General features: G+C 40.4%; 1 protein-coding gene across 1 annotated transcript; it reads right to left on the minus strand.

Annotated features, from left to right (window-relative positions):
- Positions 1 to 4,830: 4,830 nt before the first annotated feature.
- On the minus strand, positions 4,831 to 14,102 carry SPMIP11 (sperm microtubule inner protein 11). The gene is made up of 4 exons (XM_070736020.1): positions 13,966 to 14,102; positions 13,074 to 13,214; positions 9,786 to 9,930; positions 4,831 to 5,071 (listed from the first exon to the last, which is right to left on the minus strand). The coding sequence occupies exons 1-4, from the start codon at positions 14,048 to 14,050 to the stop codon at positions 5,023 to 5,025; spliced, it is 420 nt and encodes a 139-aa protein (XP_070592121.1). The 5' UTR covers positions 14,051 to 14,102; the 3' UTR covers positions 4,831 to 5,022.
- Positions 14,103 to 14,690: the final 588 nt, after the last annotated feature.

Here is a 14,690-nt window from a genome sequence, read left to right on the forward strand (position 1 = left end):
TTTTTATTTTATTTTATTTATTTATTTATTGGATTTGTATGCCGCCCCTCTCCGCAGACTCGGGGCGGCTAACAACAGTAATAAAACAGTATACTGTATAACAATAATCCAATACTAAAAACAGTTAAAAACCCATTATATAAAAACCAATCATACATACAGACATACCATGCATAAAATTTTTATACCTTCTGAGCTTTGCACTTGAACTTCCTTTGCAAAAACATGTACAATATTCTACTGGCTATTGTCAGACTCCCATGAGGCCATGTACAAATCCTAGGAGTTTGCCTAAGATTGGTTGGAATTTGACTGATGCAATGAAGAGATTGAGCAAGTCCTACTGTGGCTGAGGGCTAACCCTACCTTTGTCCAGACAAGGGAGTAATGGATCATCAAATCTGCATTTCTAAAAGCTGGCCTGAGCATAGTATCTTCTTGGGGGCAGGGAGCTGAGGCTTTGAGTTTTGGTCTCCCTTAAGATTTCTATTTCTCTTAAGGGAAATATTTTATCCTACCTTTAAAAAATATTTCTCAAAATATTTCATTCCTCAAGGAGTGGAGTAGCTTCCCACAATGAACATACTTGCCTTTTTAAAAAAATCACCTAACTAATTAAGGCCACATATTTAAATCTCTTAAAGGATTATTCGCAAAATGGTTTCTCTTTTAAATATGTTTTTAAAGATGCAAACAATTAAAAAAATAAAATGAATAGCCAAAAAACCCAACAGCCAATGGACATATTTCTTATCAAAGCTAGTCATATTACAGTAGTTCATATCATCGTATACAATTAATATCTATTTATTTATTGTTAGAGTTGAAAGGGACCATGAAGGCCATCGAGTTCAACCCCCTGCCCAAGCAGGAACCCTATAGCACACCAGTCAAGTGGTAGTTCAATCTTCTCTTTAAAATGTCCAGAGTGTTGGAGTTCACAATGTCCACTGGTAGGTTGTTCCATTGGTTGATCGCTCTGACCGTCAGGAAGTTCCTCCTTATCTCCATGTTGAATCTCTCCTTGGTCAGCTTCCAGCCGTTGTTGGGGCAAATGTCTATATCAGTTATGGCGAATTTGGGGCACGTAGAGCCATATCTGAGGATATATGAGGCGTTGCCCTATGTCACCTCCAGCATGCATGCATGTTCTAGCAGCTGATTTTTAGCCTTTTCGGAAGTTTTCGCTCTCCCCAGATTTCAGGAAAGCCTCCTGAACCCTGGGGATGGCAAAATATGGCCTGACAGCTCAATTGAAAGTTCAGAAATGAACTTCCGGTTGGCCTGTTGGGTTATTTTTCACCATACCCAGAGTTCAGGAAACCCTCTTGAAGTTTGGGGACGGGGAAAAATGGCCCAACCGGAAGTTCATTTCCAAACTTCCAGTTGATCTATTGGGTCGTTTCTCACTGTTCCTAGGCTTCAGAAGGCTTTCCTGAATTCTGGGGAGAACAAAAACAACCCGACAGGCTTACCCGAAGCTTTAGTGAGACCTGTGTGCAGGGAGCAGTGGGGGGGGGGGGGGGGGGCGTGCGTTGTGCACATGAATGGCAGGGAGGGCATTGCATATGCTATCACGCGTGCACCCTTTTGGCACCCGAGCCAAAAAAGGTGGTCATCACTGGTCTATATTGTTGCCAAGACAATTAAATGGATGATGTTGCCAAGACAATTAAAGGTAAAATAATGCACTTGGGGAAAAGGAATCCTCAATCTGAGTATTGCATTTGCAGTTCTGTGTTAGCAAAAACTTCAGAAGAGAAGGATTTAGGGGTAGTGATTTCTGACAGTCTCAAAATGGGTGAGCAGTGCAGTCAGGCGGTAGGGAAAGCAAGTAGGATGCTTGGCTGCATAGCTAGAGGTATAACAAGCAGGAAGAGGAGGATTATGATCCTGCTATATAGAGCGCTGGTGGGACCACATTTGGAATACTGTGTTCAGTTCTGGAGCCCTCACCTACAAAAAGATATTGATAAACTTGAACGGGTCCAAAGATGGGCTACAAGAATGGTGGAAGGTCTTGAGCATAAAACGTATCAGGAAAAACTTAATGAACTCAATCTGTATAGTATGGAGGACAGAAGGAAAAGGGGGGACATGATCGCAACATTTAAATATGTTAAAGGGTTAAATAAGGTCCAGGAGGGAAGTGCTTTTAATAGGAAAGTGAACACAAGAACAAGGGGACACAATCTGAAGTTAGTTGGGGGAAAGATCAAAAGCAACATGAGAAAATATTATTTTACTGAAAGAGTAGTAGATCCTTGGAACAAACTTCCAGCAGACGTGGTAGATAAATCCACAGTAACTGAATTTAAACATGCCTGGGATAAACATATATCCATTGTAAGATAAAATACAAAAAATAGTATAAGGGCAGACTAGATGGACCATGAGGTCTTTTTCTGCCGTCAGATTTCTATGTTTCTATGAGTCAATGAAGTCATCAGGAACTGAGTTTGATTCAAATGAGTACTTGGGATTGGGAGATATTATTGGCTATGGGGAGAACTGCTAATTTTGAGCATGGTTACCAATGATGGGCTCCTATGGGTATGGTCAGGTACACAGAACTGATAGAAAAAATTATGATTTTTTTTTCTCTTTTTCCCCTTCTGGGCTCTGTGTATGTTCTTCCTATTGCAGTAAATGAAGTTGAATATGTATAATTTTAGAAGAGCTCTGTGTGTGTGTGTGTGTGCGTGTACATACACTTTATATAGTAGATAATGTATATTTTTGTGTGCCTGTGTGTAATATGTATGTACACATATGGCATATACAGTGTTCCCTCGATTTTTGCGGGTTCGAACTTTGCGAATATATACCACAGTTTTTCAAAAAATATTAATTAAAAAATACTTCATTTTTTTTTCTATACCATTGTTTTTCCCGCCCATCATCGCCAAACTTTCAGCTGCCATTGCTCATTGGCCGAAATCTCGGCCAATCAGCGTTGTTATTGCAAAAAAATAGTTATTGTTAATAAATAATTATGTTTATAAATATCAGGATCACTAAGTGTCTTATTCAATGGTGAGTACCAGTAATAATGGTGAGTAAAGGGTTGTTAAGGGAATGGGAAATGGTAATTTAGGGGTTTAAAGTGTTAAGGGATGGCTTGTGATAAAGTTCATTCCGCATCTCTACTTCGCGGAAATTTGACTTTTGTGGGCAGTCTCAAAACGCATCCCCCGCGAAAATCGAGGGAACACTGTATACATAGAATTAAATAGTATATTTTTGATGTTCAGTAATGGTAAGAGAAATTGTATCTCTTTTAGGCGGAGAGAGGGCGGGCACCCTAACCCTAACCCCAATCTTAGATTTGAGTAGCATTAAGTTGGCCTCCTTTAAGTTGGCCTCCTTTCACATAACCTTTAAGCCACCCCATCACATGATCATCAAGCACTCCCACCTGGTCACATGGCCAGCAAGCCACACCCACAAAATAAGCCACGCCCAATTTTTTTGCAGCCCTTCACTGATGGTTACCTGCTCCTTAAAATACAATGAAATTAAGGCACACCTAGTACATCTATTTTGCCAGGTAAGGGACTTTACCTTCTTTTTCAGGCAATGGTGCAGGTTTAGGGCTTCTGACTAAAGGAATTTTAACTATTAATAAATACAACAAGGTGCAAACACAGCCATTAGAGGGCAAGGGCTCAGTGCGAGTCTGCAATTTGACTATCTAAAGATGATTTCTTTGTAAGCTGATTTTACATCCAGGTTTACTTTTCTTGTTAATACCACATGGACTTAGTAGTCACGGGGAAGCAAGTATCTGGCTGTCAGCAGGCTGGCTCAACAGAGTAAACAAAAAATAAACAAAGCAGAGAGAATGCTGTGGTCTGCTTGAAGCTTTAAACTTCACATTCACATTCCCACCTTAAAGCCATTTGATAGCCATAGCACTTAAGATGTATATACCGCTTCACAGTGCTTTACAGCCCTCTCTAGGTGGTTTACAGAGTCAGGCTATTGCCCCCAACAATCTGGGTCCTCATTTTACTCACCTTGGAAGGCTGAGTCAACCTTGAGCCTGATGAGATTGGAAGTGCCAGGCTGTAATCGGTCAGCAGAAGTAGCCTGCAGTATTGCACTCTAACCCCTGCACCACTTTGGCTCAATGGGAGTGAAGATTATTATTTATTATTTATTATTATTTATTAGATTTGTATGCCGCCCCTCTCCGTAGACTCGGGGCGGCTCACAACAACAATAACACAATTCATGACAAATCTAATAATTTAAAAACATTAAAACCCCATTATTAAAGCAGTCATACACACAAACATACCATACATAAATTGTATAGGCCCGGGGGGAGATGTCTCAATTCCCCCATGCCTGATGGCAGAGGTGGGTTTTAAGGCGTTTACGAAAGGCAAGGAGGGTGGGGGCAGTTCTAATCTCTGGGGGGGAGCTGGCATTGTGCCATCTTTCCCTACACTATTTTGTTTTTCTATTACAATGTTTTAACCCTGCCATGGATATTTGTTATTTCACTGTGGGCACTGTAAACCACTGAGAACCATCAGACTGCAATGGGGGGGGGGGGGGGGCGTAAGTTTGATAAACAATAAGTAAATAAGGAACATGGCTGGTGTTGTGTCCAGAGGACAGTTAGGCCTTGTACCCGCCCCATATTCCTTGGGCGGGAAAATACTATAATGTGATTGGTTGGCAGCCCGGCATATATATTGCTGCCAGGCACGGCCATGTTGTCTTTTGCTTATTCTGTTACCATTACTCGTTGTTAATAAAGAACCGTTACTCACCACAAGTGTGCAGTCCTTCATTCAGTAAGGATGACATGCTACTGTGTAAATAAACATGGTTTTTTAATGCAAGAAAAACAACCCTCCTCCTTGGACCAAGGCTGAATTGTGTTCTGCTATGGATTTATTGAAATACCAGAAAAAGGTCCCTCTCACAGGAAAGAGCACAAGCTTGTTCATTCAACATATTATCCCGGTCGAGGGGCTCTCCTGTTTCTTAGGCTTCAGGAACCTGCACTCAGAATAGGCTGAAGAGAGGATCGATGACTGCCATGTAGTCTACAAACCTATGGCCAAAAAAAAAAGAGGAATTATTAATCCCTTTTTCCTTTCTTAGTCTCTAGAACCATTAAAGTGCTCTACACCTCTGTTTAACAGAATGCAATATAACAGTGCAAAGAGAAATTGTTCTGCAGGACGCCTTTGTACTTTGTTTTAATTTTTAACTTTAATTGAATTTTACTATTGCTATTAGTTTTTCTCGTTGTTCCTATCACCCATCTCCTCCCACTTATGATTGTAACATGTTGCTTGTATCCTTATGATTTATATCAAAATTGTTTCCTGATTGCTTATTTGTACCCTGTGACAATCATTAATTCTTGTGCCTCATGATTCTTGACAAATCTATCTTTTCCTTTATGTACACTGAGAGCAGATGCACCAAAGACAAATGCCTTGTGTGTCTGATCACACTTGGCCAATAAAGAATTCTATTCTATTCTATTCTATTCTAGTCTAGTCTAGTCTAGTCTAGTCTAGTCTAGTCTAGTCTAGTCTAGTCTAGTCTAGTCTAGTCTAGTCTAGTCTAGTCTAGTCTAGTCTAGTCCAGTCCAATCCAATCTAGTCCAGTCCAGTCTAAGCACCGACCTTAGGATGAATGAAAACCATCTTTGGGCTAATCAAAAGGAAGATTGCATGTACCCCGCAAGTCAATCCCATCCAAAGGGGACAAAAGTTGATTTCAGAGTTTGCTCTTGAGCGACCCACATCTTACACCCAGAGACATCCAGCCAAGGATGAAGACTTTCCCTGCAAGTGTGGTACCTCTTTAAGGGCTCCCAGGTGTCATTGTGATCCTTTCACCCTCCAGTACCCTGCCGTTGCCCTGACTCGCCTCACTCCGACTCATTGAGCCAATGTGGTTGGTTTGGGGCGGAAGGTGCTTTTAAAAGCCCGGTGCCAGCAGCTGCTCCTTCATTTGCTAGGGTAAGACAGAGTGGACCGCATCCCGCTTCCTCTCCAAAATAGCAATGGCAAGAGCATTTAGACTTATATACTGCTTCATAGTGCTTTTACAGTCCACTCTAAGTAGTTTACAGATCTCTAATACTCCCTTATGATATCTTGTAGGGACCACTGTTGAGATGGGAGTCTGGGGGTCTTAGGAACAATCCCCCTTCCCCCCATTTTGGCAGAAAACCTTCATTTATTTATAATAATATAAATAAATAATATAATCTCACCATAGTGTTATGAAAAGTGCCCGTGTATGTCTACGTGCGTACACACACACACACAAACACACAAACAAGAATTATCCTGATTGGAAAGCAGATTGGCAAACTATACCGGTATGCCTTCTTCTGCCCCCTGGCGGTCCGTGTGCGCAGGGTGCACTCAGTTACCGCTATTTATTTATTTATTTATTTATTTATTTATTTATTTATTTATTTTTTATTTTTTATTTATTTTTTATTTATTTATTTATTTATTTATTTCATCCAATACACAATGAGGGTTTTAGTGGGTATATATCTGTATACACATAGTAAAATACATGATGAAGGTTATAGAGGAGATACTCATAGTAAAATATATCTAAGAAATAATAGAAAAGGTATTTATTTATTTATTAATTATTTGGATTTGTATGCCGCCCCTCTCCGAAGACTCGGGACGGCTCACAACAAGTGAAACAAATCATAAATAATCCGACTAAATTTAAAATATTTGAAAATTTAAAAAACCCCATATACTAACAGACACACACACAAGCATACCATGTATAAATTAAACATGCCCAAGGGGAGATGTTTCAGTTCCCCCATGCCTGACGGCAAAGGTGGGTTTTAAGGAGTTTACGGAAGGCAGGAAGAGTAGGGGCAGTTCTAATCTCCGGGGGGAGTTGGTTCCAGAGGCCCGGTGCCGCCACAGAGAAGGCTCTTCCCCTGGGGCCCGCCAACCGACATTGTTTAGTTGACGGGACCCGGAGAAGGCCCACTCTGTGGGACCTAATCGGTCGCTGGGATTCGTGCGGCAGGAGGCGGTCTCGGAGATATTCTGGTCCAATGCCATGAAGGGCTTTAAAGGTCATAACCAACACTTTGAATTGTGACCGGAAACTGATCAGCAGCCAATGCAAACTGCGGAGTGATGGTGAAACATGGGCATACCTAGGTAAGCCCATGACTGCTCTCGCAGCTGCATTCTGCACGATCTGAAGTTTCCGAACATTTTTCAAAGGTAGCCCCATGTAGAGAGCATTACAGTAGTCGAACCTCGAGGTGATGAGGGCATGAGTGACTGTGAGCAATGAGTCCCGGTCCAGATAGGGCCGCAACTGGTGCACCAGGCGAACCTGGGCAAACGCCCCCCCTCGCCACAGCTGAGAGATGGTTTTCTAATGTGAACTGTGGATCGAGGAGGACGCCCAAGTTGCGGACCCTCTCTGAGGGGGTCAATAATTCCCCCCCCAGGGTAATGGACGGACAGGTGGGATTGTCCTTGGGAGGCAAAACCCACAGCCACTCCGTCTTATCCGGGTTGAGTTTGAGTCTGTTGACACCCATCCAGGCCCCAACAGCCTCCAGGCACCGGCACATCACTTCCACCGCTTCGTTGACTGGGCATGGGGTGGAGATGTAAAGCTGGGTATCATCAATGAAAGAATAGAAGAAGAGATATAGGAATAAAAGAAAGGTATAGGAGATATAGGAGAGTCCAGTTTAACAAAACAATAGTTTCTTGCTGGCTTGGGCTACTCATGAGAAGGATTAAGCTTGAATTTTTTGGCTGTGAGAAGAATCAGGCATATTTATAGGGGTTCAGAATAGCTGATATGACATGCTTCTTCCCCCACCCCACCCTAATCTCCCCCGTCCCTCAAATTCAGACATGTACAGCCTCTGGCTACAATCCAGGAAAAATGCTGCCCTGTATACATTTTTCCTCTTAGGCTGTGTTCATACAACACGAGTTATAATGTGAAATCTAATCAATTGAGTGCACGATGCAGTATATTAAGCTAAATGTGGTCAATTTTAGCCTTTACTAGGGTTGATGGGGGGGTTTTTTGGCCACTTGCCATGTGCAAACCCAGATGTTTTGATTAGTTTATGGTTAAGTGTCATATTTAAAACTGGAAAATGGGCTAGTTAAAGTACTCCGATTAAGCAGGTTGTGAGAATTTGGGTTAAGAAGATACTAGGAGCTGAGGTGTTATCTAACATTAGCCTTAAGCAAAAGCAAAATATAGAACATTTTAATCAGTATTGCACTTTGTTTATCAAAGGAGAAATAGACATGTAAATTTCAAACTAGTTATAAATACATAAACAATGTTGGTTTTGTGAAAGTTTTAGCTCTGCTAGAAATCTAGTTTCCTTTTTAAAAAAACGAATGCAACGTTATTCTCTCAGCTTTCCTGCAAAACACAGGAAGCCCTTAATTTTGGGACAGAGATCTCATTCTCAGTGTCTTATGAAAGATTAGTGTAACTGCACATCTAGAATCCATGTTTTGATGTAATTATTTTAGCCTACAATTTAAGTTTCTTCTGTAACTGTGTGCAGGTAGTCCTTGCTAAGTGACCATTTGTGGTTATGTCAGACCTCCACCCCCCCTGCTCCAAAAACCTACTTATGACTCATTTTTGAAGATACCTGTAGTCATTCATTCTTACAACTATTCATTCTTGCACCAGCATGCCTACTGTCCCATCCTAATGTTTCTCTCTTAGTACGAGGGTCTCCCAGAAAGCAATTCACCACATTTTTTTTCTCAGCCTACAGTAATGGTGAACTGTCAGGACTGTATGTGTAAATTTTGTGTTTCTTCAGACAGATAGCATAGCTGCAGCAGTGTTTCGAAATGGCATCGGTAAGTGATGTACATTACAAGCACGGTGTCGTCATTGAATTTCTCACTGCAGAGAAAGAAAATGTTGGGAACATTCACAAACATTTGTGTACAGTTTATGGAGAATCTGCAGTCAACAGAAGTACGGTTAGTCATGGAAGACATTTTGAGGATGACAACGAAATGATTTGTACATTGCAGAAATGGCTTCGTGACCAGAAGTAGGAGTGGTACCAACAGGACATACAAGCCCTTGTGTCTTGCTGGAGGAAGGCCAGAGAACGGGACAGAGAATACATGGAAAAATAGGGAGTGTATAAGAAACATCATTATTTCTTGTGTGCAAATTTAATTGTGTTCAATAAATAATTGTTGAAGAAAAAAATGTGGGTGCATTACTTTCTGGGCGACCCTCGTAGTATCATGTATATAAACATTGTTATATCTTTGTATATTACCGATACGTACTTGACTGACTAAATAAATAAATAAAAATAAATAAATAATAAACTGACTACAGGGATACTGCAGCATTGCCTCTGCCTATCTTCCTCCCCAACTCCGCTCTCCCAAGTTTGCTCTCTGATGAAATTAGTAAGCTTATGAATTTAAGTTTACCAGCACCATAGCCTTGACTCTTAACTAGATTTCTTTTACAAATGTGAAGTTTCTACACCTGAGAGCAATCGTAAATCACATACTGATACAGTTTCAGGTGAAGGAAGTTAGACCATCCGTTTTAGACTAGATCAGGGGTGTCAAACACGCGGCGTCGCATGATGTGTTGTGACTTTTCCCCTCCTTTGCTAAACCTGGAGGTGGGCATGGCCAGCGCATGATGCATCCATCCTGCGGGCCCCGAGTTTGACCCCCTTGGACTAGATGGAAGAACTAATTCTTTGCTGCTCACTGGGTGCTTACCTGCTCATGGGGCTCCGTATTTGCGGATGCCTTGACGCCTTTATCCAAGGTAATGAATCTTCTACGTTGATTGATAGATTCTTAGGCTGCCACCAACCAATTTCTTGTGCACAAGTTAGTGGTACCCTGTATTCTTGATTGGGGTCTAGAAAAGAGATTAAGCCTTCTGATTGTTTGGAAAAGGCCTAAACACTGTAGGTAAGGCAAGTTGGCATCTCTAAAAAAAACTGCCTTTGACCAAGCCTCTCCCCTCCAGCTGTTTCTTATTTAACTATTATTATTATTATTATTATTATTATTATTATTATTATTATTATTATTATTATTAATTAGATTTGTATGCCGCCCCTTTCCGTAGACTCGGGGCGGCTCACAACACAATAAAAACAGTTTATAACAAATCTAATAATTTACAATTTAAAATATTTAAAAACCCCATTATTAAACAGACATACACACAAGCATACCATACATAAATTGTATAGGCCCAGGGGAGATATCTCAGTTCCCCCATGCCTGACGACAAAGGTGGGTTTTAAGGAGTTTGCGAAAGGCAAGGAGGGTAGGGGCAGTTCTAATCTCTGGGGGGAGCTGGTTCCAGAGAGTCGGGGCCGCCACAGAGAAGGCTCTTCCCCTGGGGCCCGCCAACCGACATTGTTTATTTACTACTTTATTTCCTGGAAGCCCAATGGCTATTCTTTCCTCTATTTTTCCAGACTTGCTAACCCTAGCCTGGAGACATTAATACTTTCCTAGTACTTAACCCTGCTGTTGTTTTCTCATTTACTATACACTTGTACTGTTTTGGGTGTAACAAAATGTAACAATCAACTTGTAACAAAAATAAACAAAACAACAACCCCCCCACACTCATAGTAAGAACCCCTCAAATGAGGAAATGTCCATTACCAGTAATCATAAATTTCAGATCCACATGACAAATAATCTACAGGGTCTCAAATTTCATTTCGGGTCATATAGACCCGAGCAAAGGAAGAGGGTTAATGGCTAAGAATGCAAAATTCAACCTAGTAGTAGCTTTAAAAGATGGGGGCCCTGGTTGACCTTTTCTAGTTTGAAACCTAGGAAAAATCAGGTCTGATTAGTATTTGGATAGGAAACTACCAGAAAATAGGAGAGATATGGAGGAAGACAATGGTAAACAATTTTTATTCCTCTGTCAGAACTTCATGAATATATCATATTCATATCAACATATCAATGTATATTAATATACCAATATATCATGAAGTTACCAGGAATTGAGTTCAGGTCAAAGACTTATTTAAAGACCATTGCAACTGATTGCTAAATTATTTGATCATCAATTAATTTGAAACCAATGTGAAGGTTTTTGCTTCTTTTCTATACTACTCAAATAGCTGGCAGTGAATGCAGAAGGACCAAGCTACAAGTTGGGACTGTTGGGCCTTAATCTCATCTACTGTAGGAAACCCAGGGACCACCAGCATAGTTCCCTCTAAGCTGAGCAGTGAGCAATCGCTCACTTAAAAATCATCATCAACTCAGAGTTTTCCAAACCTGCCCAGAAGCCGAGAGAGAAAGAGTGAGAGGGAAGGAGAGAGAGAGGAAGAGAGGAAGAGAGAGAAACAGAAAATAGAGAGGAAGGAAAAGAGAAAGAAAAAGAATGGGAGTAAGGAAGAGAGAAAGAAAATCAAAATCTAGTTTGAAACTAGGTCAACTATTTAAGTGGCATTTTGATATTGATAGAGTTGCCCTATTATGAGCTCACTGTTATAGACACACAGTACAGTATTTTATTTTGAAATTCTCTGAGGCAAAACAGGGTGGGTTTTTTATTTGTTTGTTTGTTTATTTATTTATTTATTTATTATTTCTGTACTGCCCAGTCCCGGAGGGACTGCCGCTCAGACACTATACTTTTCCGCCCCCCCCCCCAAAAAAAATTAGAAGGAACACTGACCACCAGGTTTTCTTCTGGTTCAGTCCACATTGGCTCCTAGCATGCTCTTCAACTGTGCTCTCTAGCCATACTGCTGCTCTCAACTCAAAAGACGAAGTACTACAGTGGAACCCCGACATAAGAGCTGCTCTACTTAAGAGCAACTCGAGATAAGAGCTGGGAGGGGAGAGATATTTTTGTTCTACTTACAAGCCCAAATTCGAGATACAAGCGCCAAGGAGCTGTCTCCTGAAGCCAAACGCTAACTTCCGCGTTCGGCTTCAGGAGACAGCTGCGAAGCGGCGCGCGTGTTTTAAAAGGTTGCAGCCGGCCTGGGGGGCTCGGGGGGGTGCTTGCAGCTTTCTTTCTTGCTCTTTTTCTTTCTCTCTTTTACCTTCCCTTCCTCTATTTCTTCTTTTCTTTCTCCTTCCCACCTTCTTCCCTCCCTCCCTCCCTTCACTCATTCCTCTCTTACTCTCCCCTTTCATAAGTTTCCTTGCTTCCTTCCTCTGTTCCTGTCCCTTCCCCCTTTCTTTCTTTCTTTCTTTCTTTCTTTCTTTCTTTCTTGCTTTCTTGCTTTCTTTCTTGCTCTTTTTCTTTCTCTTTTACCTTCCCTTCCTCTATTTCTTCTTTTCTTTCTCCTTCCCACCTTCTTCCCTCCCTCCCTCCCTTCACTCATTCCTCTCTTACTCTCCCCTTTCATAAGTTTCCTTGCTTCCTTCCTCTGTTCCTGTCCCTTCCCTCTTTCCTTCCTTCCTTCCCACTCTCCGTCCATTCATTCACCCATTCCTCTCTTGATCGCTTAAAGCCGGTCCCTGGTGCAAAAAGGGTTGGGGACCTCTGTCCTACAGGATTGGGTGGCAGAGAAGTTGAACATATGTAAATTTAAAAGTTTAAGAAAGTTTACAAGTTAAGTGAAAGAAACTTCATTATTCATTTATATGTACATGTACATTTCTTCATTAAAAACATGTCTTTCTGCATAATTTAGACTAACTTTGTGAGTTTTTTGAGGGCTGGAACCAATTAAAATTATTTACATTAATTCCTATGGGGAAAAGTCGTTCGAGATAAGAGCTGCTCGACTTAAGAGCCCAGGTCCGGAACGAATTAAACTCGTATCTCGAGGTACCACTGTATATTGGAAATTGTGCAATGCATTCCCTTGGGCTTGATAGAACAGTGACCCAGCAGCCCTCCAGGTACTATGGGGTTTTTTTACTCCATGGCCAATATGCTGCACGATCCCAAGTGATGTGATTAAACTTCTAGGGAAATCCTAGGTTATTCTCTTCCTGCTGTGAGTATTTCTGCATTTACTGAAACTTTGATTTAAACCTGACTCTTGGTGCTTCTTCACCTACATTTCTTGAGCCGCTTCTGTCTGACAGCCGAATGATATTTCTCATGGCTGCCCCGGTGTACAGTGTCATCATCATATCCAAATACTCCTATGGGTGGGAGCTTTGGGTAGAAAAGTTCCAATTTGGGAGGGATTGATCCCACTAGAGATAGACAAAAAAAAAAAGTCACTCCAGAAGAAAGCAATTCCCAGACAAAATTCAGAGCAAATGGCATAAACATTTTATTGTTATTATTATTCATAATAATTCAACAGTGTTGACATTGCAGTATATAATTCCATTTCTTGCCTGGCAGACTTGTAATCTAAAATTTCAGAACTTTTTCTGAGCTAATGTATATATCTTCTTGATTTTTGCACCAGTCCAAATGTGGAAAGTAGCTAGTTAGGGATAGCAACATATTCACAATGAAAAACTGAAATCTGTGCTGAATAATGAAACCCATTAACTTTCTCATTCACTAAAAATAGTTCAGTGCACCAGTATACGTATAAATGTGCATATGTGTGTCCATTTATTAAATGTTAGAATTTCAAAATTGTTATTCTTTGGGGTCTAGGAACAATAATTTAACCAGTATAATGGGATTGATATTTTCTGTTGAAATCCCAGCTTTTAAAACATGTAATGGACATGCAAATTATTGAATACTCAGTATTTATGCCCCAAATGTAAGGTTTATGTTGGTATCTCATAGCAATCAACTGTGGTTTGTTATGGTTCTGGGAATTAATGATACATGTCTATTCAGAATGTAATAATCCTGTAAATGATTATTACATTGCTTTTAATTTTTGAAATGTGCCTAGATACACATGCAGAAAATAGGTCTTAATAAATCCCAAAAAAGAGAAAAGCTAACTTTCTAATTTTATTCAGATAATATCCTTACCTGGCAATTCATATTTTGGTATTGATATTTTTTTATCACGAAAGGGATTCTGAAGACCTAGAAAAGTTAATCCGAAGAAAGCCATTATCTGAGCTTTATGTTTCAGTAGTTAGGTTAAACTGTTACCAACTGCAATATTCTATTTCCTGGTTTCTGAAGCATGTTTGCTTTGTTACCGTGGTGATATACTGATTTTAGTACATTAGCTAAGAAAGCAATTTGTGATGTCTTAAGGCAACATAATTTGATATAATTGAGGAAATTATATATTTTGGAATCCAATTCCCCATTGTTGTGTCATCAACTTGCACTTATTTGCATACATCAAAGGATGAACAAAAATATTTCCAACTGACTTAAGATTGCTCATATTTGTTTTGCTTGTCTGTTGGCAACACCTAGCCAATCTTAGCTAACCCCAGAAAGTTAAGCTATGTTGGACCTGGAAGAAAGATGATCAGGAAATTCTATCATGCAGGCAAGACTAAGCATATTGGAAAAAAGTTAGTAACAACTAGTTTCATGGTCTGTCTTAAGGGAATCTTTATTTGACAGTCTTAAATAGCCAGTAACCTGAATGATTAATCCAATTAACTTGTTCAGGAGTCTTTGGAGAAGTGCTAACAATTATCAAAATCCAATCAAATTTTGCCAAAAGCAGCTCAAATCTAGGGACTCTGCTGCATGCAGACATCTTCTGATTCTATTGCAGCAATAAGGGCTGC

The sequence above is a fragment of the Erythrolamprus reginae genome, chromosome 2, assembly GCF_031021105.1.
Source record: "Erythrolamprus reginae isolate rEryReg1 chromosome 2, rEryReg1.hap1, whole genome shotgun sequence".
Classification (NCBI taxonomy): Eukaryota; Metazoa; Chordata; class Lepidosauria; order Squamata; family Dipsadidae; genus Erythrolamprus; species Erythrolamprus reginae.

What these genes read in the sequence shown, in the direction of transcription:
- SPMIP11 (XM_070736020.1), bottom strand. Translation starts at nt 14,050, where the DNA reads ATGGCTTTCTTCGGATTAACTTTTCTAGGTCTTCAGAATCCCTTTCGT. An exon ending in ACCAAAATATGAATTGCCAG is followed by an intron (nt 13,215 to 13,965) that starts GTAAGGATATTA and finishes GTCTATCTCTAG; the next exon opens with TGGGATCAATCCCTCCCAAA. An exon ending in ACAGAAGCGGCTCAAGAAAT is followed by an intron (nt 9,931 to 13,073) that starts GTAGGTGAAGAA and finishes TCTCTTTTCTAG; the next exon opens with ACCCCAATCAAGAATACAGG.